Source organism: Mus caroli, chromosome 13, assembly GCF_900094665.2.
Source record: "Mus caroli chromosome 13, CAROLI_EIJ_v1.1, whole genome shotgun sequence".
In the NCBI taxonomy this organism is placed as follows: domain Eukaryota; kingdom Metazoa; phylum Chordata; class Mammalia; order Rodentia; family Muridae; genus Mus; species Mus caroli.
This window is the reverse complement of record NC_034582.1, coordinates 8934020-8942715: the sequence shown is the minus strand read 5'-3', so window position 1 is coordinate 8942715 and position 8696 is coordinate 8934020. Positions and strand designations below refer to the sequence as shown.

General features: G+C 47.1%; 1 protein-coding gene across 1 annotated transcript in view; it reads left to right on the top strand.

Moving 5' to 3' along the window:
• The first annotated feature begins 2128 nt into the window (after positions 1-2128).
• The window catches only part of Edaradd (EDAR associated death domain), a 45627-nt gene continuing 39059 nt past the window's right edge, over positions 2129-8696 (top strand). Inside the window, exon 1 of the mRNA XM_021180847.1 lies at positions 2129-2649. Coding sequence (XP_021036506.1) covers positions 2619-2649 — 31 coding nt within the window. The 5' untranslated portion in view covers positions 2129-2618. The remainder of the gene's footprint in view (positions 2650-8696) is intronic.

The window sequence follows — 8696 nt, the reverse complement described above, 5'->3', positions numbered from 1 at the left end:
AGCAGTTAAGAGCACTGACAGCTCTTCTGGAAGACTGGTTTGACCACCCACAACTATAACTCAAACACCAAGGGGAATAGAAGCCCTTTTTCTGGCCTCTGAAGGGACTGCATACATGCTGCACACAAACATGCAGGCAGGCAAACACACCTCCACACATTAAAACAGAAAGGCTAAAAATAATTAATTAACCTTAGTCAGATGTGGAAGGTACCTGCAATCCCAGCACTTCTGTGGATCTGAGTTTGAGGCTAGCCTGGTTTACAGAGTGAGACTCTCAAAGAAGGGGGAGGGAATGGTGATGATGATGATGATGATAGAAGTAAGGTGAAGGAGAAAAGGGGAGGGAGGGAGGGAGGGAGGAAGAGAGAGAGAGAGAGAGAGAGAGAGAGAGAGAGAGAGAGAGAGAGAGAGAGAGAGACTAAGTTCAGCAGGGAAGGGAAGGTACTAGCCTCCCAGCCTGATGGCCTGAGTGTGATCCCCATGACCTATGACCTACAGCAGGAGAGAGTGACCTTCTGACCTCTGCATTTGCTTCCATGGCACACACTCGTCCATGTGCACACACATAAGAAGAAAGACACTGTAGATATCTGAATCATCTTCTATCTAGTGAAAGATGTAAGTAAAGAAACGTACTGACAATTTCCTTTTGAAAAACAAACCGCTAGAACTTGCGCTAACAAGACAGCCCAACTGTATATGTGGTTTCTAACAACCAAACCTCAGAAATGAATTCCATCTCCACGTGGAGTATAGAAGGAACCACAGACCAAACCTCAAAGTAGACTCCCTGAGAAAACACCCTTTCTAAATTAACTTCCCTACCTTACCTGAGCCTTTGTGGCCTCCTCTCTGAAGACCCAACTCGTCCATGGCAGCATCTAGAACACAAACCAACCCCAAGAGTGCCGTGAGCCTCAGAACCACAGAGCAGCCTGGGGGGCACCACAAAGGCGCATTGGCATTTGCTGTTTCCCTGAAATGTTCACTTTATTAATTAATCTGAATTGGGTAATTTGTTAATGAAACTGTCCAGTAAATACTGAAATACTCTTTCTTTTCTTTCCTCCTCCTCCTCCCCCCTCTTCCTCCTCTTCGTTAATAAAGCCCCACACCATAAAGTTCTTGGTGGTCTCAAACTCCAGACTCCCCTCCTGCCTCAGTCTCTTGTGATTACAACGTATATCATCAGGCTGGGGCTTATGCATGCCAGGCACTCTACTACTGACCTACATCCTTGGCTGGCATCTCCTTTAAACTCCTTTTTTAAAAAAAGTTCTATGCTTATATCCAAGGGCAGATATAGATTATGTGCTTCCTTTCAGAGATTCCTATTAAATGTAACTTGTCTGTAGCCGTTGTATATGGCAGATGGTGAAGATACTGCCACAGAGCTGGAGAGGCAGCTTAGCCTTGAAAGTGCTATCACTTTTGCAAAAGACCCAAGCTCAGTTCCTAGCAAGGCCACAACCACCAGCAACTCCACCTTTAAGGGAGCTATCACCACCTTCTAGGCCCTGTAGGCACTATACTTGTGTGTTCATACCACCCCCCATATGATTTAAAAATAATAGAAATAACTTAAACTTTTAAATAAAATAGAGCCATTTTAAAAGATCAGATTCGCCGTGCAGTGGTGGCACATGCCTTTAACCCCAGCACTTGGCAGGCAGAGAGAGGCAGGTGGATTTCTGAGTTCTACAGAGTGAGTTCCAGGACAGCCAGGGCTATACAGAGAAACCCTATTTCGAAATCCCCCCCCAAAAAAAAAACCCCAAAAAATCAAAAAATAAAAGATCAGATTCTCTGCTCTTAATTAGAATAAAATCCCATTTAAGCTAAATCTTAATTCGTTTAAGGGCCCATGGGTTCTGCATTTCTAACAGAACCCTATACTGTTTTTTGGTTTTTGCTTTTTCCTTCAGAGGAGTGAACCAGAGACCTCAAGACTGACTTTTCTTCCCGCTCCTTTGTGTACTGCTCACCCAGGAGGTCAGGCAGTAACTAATGCCAAAGAAACATCAAATTAGAAAGTGCTAGCGTGTGCGGTCATGCCGCCGTTCAGGCTGCCTGAAGATTAGGAAACTGTTCAAACATCAAATCGCCGGCAGGCGTCTCAGCCCGGGCCTGTGCAAGGAGCACGCTGGGAGTGCTTTGGTGTCCCAGCTGAGGACGAGATTAGGAACCGGGAAAGCCACCCGCGCGCGCGTGTGGCAGCCAGGGGAAGACTAGCTGAAAGGCTCTCCCAGTTGCGATCGCGTGGGACCCCCGTGGTAAGACCAGGGTTCTACGCCCTAGGTACCAGCAGGGCAAGTGCTCCGGGGGCCCCTCGGTGTCCTCTCGTGCCCAACCGCAACCCACGGAATCCTCTCCAGTGTTCTGGAGAGACTCGCGCCGGGAAGGGGCTTTGCTAATTGCAGGAAGTGAGCACGAGGAAGAAGTGGCAGAGATCAAGAAGAGGAAAGGGGAGGAGGAGCAGCAGCAGCAGCAGGGCAGAGCGCAGACAGAGTCGCGCATTGCCACAAGAGGTTGGGTCCCTGCGATCCTGCTGTTCTCAGGGGTCCTAGAGACTGTCCACCCCTGCTCGAACACTCATCTGTCCTCTCCTGGTCTTCATGGCTTCTCCGGATGACCCTCTGCGCTCAGGTAAAGTGGCAAGGTGCCGCGCCCTCGCTTGGGGTGTGACCACCAGCTGGATTTATGAGACTGAACTTCAGTCATCCCCTGGGAGCGGTTTTTTTTTTTTTTTTTTTTTGGACACCAGGGCGCCAGATGTGTGTCAGGCTGGATGGGAACAGCTGCGGCATGCGTCTTACCTCTCCCAATCCTACCCCTGTGCTTGCCCCTCTGTGAGCAGCAGCTGATCGCTCGCTTCCTGCACACTGCAAGGTGTGCGTGGTCCCTCTCCCCACGCGGAGGCCGGGCCGAGCGCTTTTGTTCTGGGCCACGCGGGTGCCTGGTTGAAACAAGTCAGCCAACCTTTGATAGAAAAGAACATAGGAGGGAGGATTCTTCACCCCTTTCCTTCCAGGCTCTCCCTTGCTTTCCACTCACACATTTTCTTGTTCCTCTTCTCCCTCCTAGCTTCACTTTGCTGAGATGTGTTTTTGCTTCTGTGCAAGTCTTAACCTCTCTGAGCCACTATTCAACTATTATACTGTCCACAGAGCCACGAGGCTGAGCCCACATGCGCAATCCCCACCTGTGGAGGTCTCTAGTCCCCGTAGTACATTAAAAATGTGCTTTGATATCTGAGGTCAGAATCTAGAATTTTCTATCGCTTCTCCCTGCATTTAAGGAAAATCCCTTTAAACGTCAACGTCCAGGAATCTCTTCTGTCCTCCTGTAATCTAGCTACAAACTCCATCGGTGTTTGTGGATGAAAGGATGATATGTCCCTTTGAGTACGATAGGTCTTTCTCTGGTTTTGGTGAGGTTGGACACTCTGGTAAGAGCCACACAGAACCAGACCAGACTGCTGGGATCGATGTGATTGCTTGTGTTTCGTATTTCATTTCTTGAGCTGGAGTAGGGACGGAGTTCAAGGGCTCAGCTCTGATTACCGGCTTGACCTGACAGAGAAGATACCATGTCTGGCAGTGGCCAGAAGCTTAAGCCCAGTGGCCATTCTGATTTGGCATCTTGGAAGTGCTGGTTTGGGAAGGGGACTGTTTACTAGTGACATCAAAAAAAGAACTAAATTATTCAAACGTAGCACGCCCCACAGGTTATCAGGTGAACTGGCCAACCCTCACATTGTTTGCAAGAACAGAAGGGGACTTAAGGGGACAATTCTCTCATCGGGCACCTGCTGCTATGTATAACACTGTCCTCCTTGTGCTGAGGACTATATGAATAAGATGTCAAGGGGTGTTTGGGACTGATTTTAGTCATGATGGTCCCAGACTTAGTAAATAATACTGGATTCAAGAGATGGAGAAGAGGAGTTCATTGGATAAGGATACAGGTAACATTTGCCTCTCAGCCGGACTGCATCAGAGAAAATGGGGGCAGGGCCAGGCGTGGAAACCAACCAGTTCAGCAGTAACACCAGCATAAAAAGCCTCCGGGAGAGGGGGGTTGCTGAAGAGGTGGCTCAGTTAGTGAAGTGCCTGCCAAGCAAGCATGAGGTTTTGCATTCTGATCTCCAGCACCCAGGCAGAGTGGTACTCATCTGGAGCCCCAGTGCTCAGAGGACTGTTTGAGTTAATCCCTGGAGCTCACTGGCCAGCCAGCCAAAGCAACTTGATGTGTTGCAGGTTCAGTGAGAGCCTGTCTCCAAAAAATAAAAAAAATAAAAAAATAAATGTGGACAGAGGTTAGGGAAATGGCTCTTTGAGCAGGCAGAGAAAGCTTGCTGTTCAAGCATGAGAACCTAGGTTCTCATCGGAGTTTAAGGTCTCAGTACCTACATAAAAATGTAGCCATGGCACCCATGCCTTCAATGCTAGGGCTGTGGCGGGTGGGGTGGAGAGGTCTCTGGGGCTTGCTGGCCACCAGCTTAGTTCCAGGTTCAGTGAGAGGCCCTGTCTCAAGAAGTAGAGAATGATAAAGCATGACACTTGGCATAGTCCTCTGTCCTCCATACAAACACATGCAAATGTCGGCATACATGTACACATACATTGGACACACACACAGTAATTGAGAAAGACACCCAAAGTTGACTTCCCGTCTGTACACACATGTGCATGAGCACCTGCACATGTGTGCACTGTACCTATGTGATCATATACACATAAGCACACACACACAAAGCCATGTGTATGTGCTGGTAGATATATGAACTTAGGAGACAGTTACAGCATTATAGGACTAGAATTGCAGCTACGATCTTAATTAGCTTGGCCCATCTAGAACAAATGCTCACAACCTGTAGTAAAGGGAGCATCAAATCAAATCTCTATGTGTGAACTGATGTCCACAGAGGGTGTCCTGTAGGCAATCTATCTCTCACTTCACTAAGTACAACCCAAACCTCTATCTAGGTGAACTCTTCAGGGTAAGATGGAATGGGGCTCCCCACAAAGAGGTAGGAGGCTTCCTTTAGGGGATCCCTTTGGCAGAGAATGGTGAAGAACATAATTCAGGCCTGGGAGATGCTAAGAATATTCCATCCCATTCTGGGAATCTATCAATCAAAAAGGTTTCTCCATGTTACACAGATCTTGACACATGTGTACTTCCTTCTACCTGGCTCTTCCATTTCTCAAGTGCAAACACAGCCAGTGCTAAGGAGTTCAAAGGCCAATTGAAGATTTCACCTCTCTACCTCAAACCATGCTCTACACCTATATCTACATTTATACATTGATGCATGCTTCCTGTCAATGGTCATATTCGTCCATCCTACTTAGACTCAGTTCTGGACGAGTTCTCAGACCACCCATCCTAGCACATCCTTACTCATCCCATCAATACCTTTTGTCACTTGCTTAGGTGTGACAGTCACACTGCCTTCTGTCTTTCCTTTGAAAGGCTCCATGTGCTTCCTGGCCTCTGATCCTGGGAAGATTGTTTCCACTTCCTGGAAAGCTCTCTGCATCCTTGGCTGCCCACTACCCCCTGCTTCTCAGAGATGACCTGGACTCAGCCCAAGATCACTCTCAACTCTTCTGAAACCTTCCTTTCACTATTACAAGATTCTGCTTGGCCACTGTTACTATCTCCATTGGAAAGTGAGCTCTATCTAGAACCCATGTCTGTCTTGCCTATATCTCTTCCCTGACTCCCACCACACTACTGAGTACACACAATGCCCTGTGTAAACACATTTCACTCCCCTGAGTGGAGCTACGAATGGATGGATGATGAAACAGAATTTATGGCAATTGCTTCAAACCGTGGGGCGGGGTGTTGTCTTTCTATATTTGTCCCTGAGGAACGTATTCATCAAGTAAAACGTGTCAACTGAGTTTATCTTGCAAAGGGAAAAAACAAACCAACCAACCAACCCTGTTTCTTCACTTACATAGTTGAGATGTATAGCTCAGTGGTAGAGTGCACTTGCTTGGTGTGCATGTGGCCCTAGGTACAATTCTTCATCTGTTTCTGTCTCTCTCTCTCTGTCTCTCTCTCTAACACAGACACAGACATATACAGACACAGAAAGAAAGAGAAATGTTATTATGTTGTATTGTGAAGTTAACTAAGCTTTTAAAAGATTTATTTATTTTACTTTATGTGTATGAATGTTTTCCCTGTATGAACATATGTACCTGTGGAGATCATAAGAAATTGTCAGTTCCCTTGGAGCTGGAGTTATGGATAATTGTGAGCCCCTGTGTGGATGCTGGGAACTGAAGCTGGGTTCTCTGCAAAAGACTGAACCACTGAACCATCTTCCCAGGGCGTGACGTTAACTTTTTAAATTATTTTATGTGTATGTGCACGGGTGTTTTGCTCCTATTTATGCATACTACTTGTGTGCTTGGTATGCTCAGAAGCAGAGGACAGCAATGAATCCTCTGGAACTGGAGTTACAGATGATTGTGGGCTGCCGTGTGAGTGCTGAGAACTGAACCCAAGTCCTTTGGAAGAGGAGAGGGTGCTCTTAACCACAGAGCCATCTCTCCAGTCCCCATGAAGTAAATTTAACACAAACAAACAAACAAATCAACCTCCATTTTGAAGAGCTTCACAAGGTGCTTGAGGTCCCAGGGAAAGACGATGGCAGTGATGGTGAGGCGTAGCTGTCAACCTCAACCGCCATCACTCATCGACCATTGTCTGTCAAATGGACTAAAATCTGGCCGTTCATGTTATGTGGCTATCAAGGCAGAATGTCCAGCTGAGGACACCTTCTTACATAAGCATCATGGTAGCAGAGTACAGTCATGTAGATTTCCCTTTGTTCAAGGTCCCACTGTCCCTGTGCATATTCTGTGGAACTCTAGTCCTGGTCCTGGCCATCAGCCAGGAGGTGTCTCACCTGTCCTCAGCCCTTCTTCAGCCTCCTATATGTATGCACGGGTTCTGGTCGAATCCAGGGTGAACCACTTCCATAATCAGCTGTGTGTACAAAGCTGGTTCTGCCTGCTACTTTCTCCAGCCCCACCACAAGAAGCAAGTGTGTAGTGAGTGGGCATCTGAGATTTTCCTGTCTCTCACTCTGTGGAGTTTCCTAATGTGTCCTTCATCTTATTTTCCTTTTGTTCCAGTCCTGGTGTGTGTGTGTGTGTGTGTGTGTGTGTGTGTGTACTAGAAATGGATGTTGTGGCCTTGCACATGCTGGGCAAGTAGTTTATCTCTGAGCTACATCCCCAGCCCTCAGTTTACTTTTTGTGAGGCAGGGTCTCTTTAAGTGGCACACCGATCTTGAATTCAGAATGACAAGCCAGCACTCCTAGGCCTGCTTCTTTTATTTACAATGCTTCCTAACTTTTCATAACTCTCCCACTTCTGAATTTCCCTGCCACAGCCTTTCATCTCTTCCCTGATTGGTTGGATTCTTGTCACTGGGTCAGTAGGGAAGGCCATTCTCCAAGGACCCCCTAGGAACACACTGGCTTGACACAGGCCCCTTCCCTGGCTGGTTCAGTCAGACAGAAGAGAAGGGAGCTGTCAGCACCTTCTGCGGCTTTGAGCGTGTCTGTGATCCGGAATCTTTACAAGCAGGGATGACAACAGCTGTGGGTGAGCGAAAGCTTAAGGGGGAATAAAAAGAAAGATAGAAAAGAAGAAAAAAAATAAACTTGCTCTTAAAATCCCAAGTTCAAAGAGTTGCCCTCAGTTCGGCACAAAGGGCCCCACTCTTGCCTGGGGAACTGGGAACTGAACATGATTCCTGCTTATTTTCTCCAAACAGACATCTTTGGGGGATATTTAAAGTTCCTGAGACCAGAATGTGGTAGGTAAAGGGAGATGTCACTTTGTTCTTGTTTTGGACACTGCAGCTGGGTTCCTCATAAAGAGGCTTTGGGGTGCTAAGTACCCCCCCCCATTCTCAGGATGACTCTGGATGTGAGGTCAGAGCCCCAAGTTGAGGATGAGTAGATAAGAGCTGATGTTACAATGATTAAGTCCTTGGGGAGAGGGGGAGGGAGGCAGGATTGGAATGGGGAGTAGGATGTGAACTGAACTGTGACCCTTGAAAAGGCATGTCAAAGTCCTAACCCCATCATGTCAGGAGATGAGATACTGACTTCAACACTGGTACCTCAGAACACAACCGTTTTTGAGCACAGAGTTTTTACCAAGGCAATCTAGTGGAACTGGAGTCCTAAGAGTAGATCATTTGCCAATATGGGGCCAGTGAGATAGCTCACTCACAGGTAAAGGCACTTGCTGCGCAAGCCTGGTGACCTGAGTTTGATCCCCTAAACCCAGGTAAAGATGGAAGGAGGGAACCAGCTCCATAAAGTTGACCTCCACTCTCCACATGTGTATGATGGTATGTGAATGCTCACACAATAAATAATAAATACATATTAAAAATGAAAAGCTTTATTGAAAATTAATAAGACAAGTCTGGGCATGATGACTCCAGCTGAGTCTGTCTGGTAAACTAGGTCTAAGCCCCTTCTAAAATGTTCTGGTGCAAAAACAAACAAACAAACAAACAAACAAACAAATCAGACAACCTAGAGGTCTTAGATTCAAAGCCTGCCTCTTCCGCATATGGGGAGAGCTCACACTGGGGAGAGCTCACAATGGGGAGAGCTCACACTGGGGAGAGCTCACACTGGGGAGAG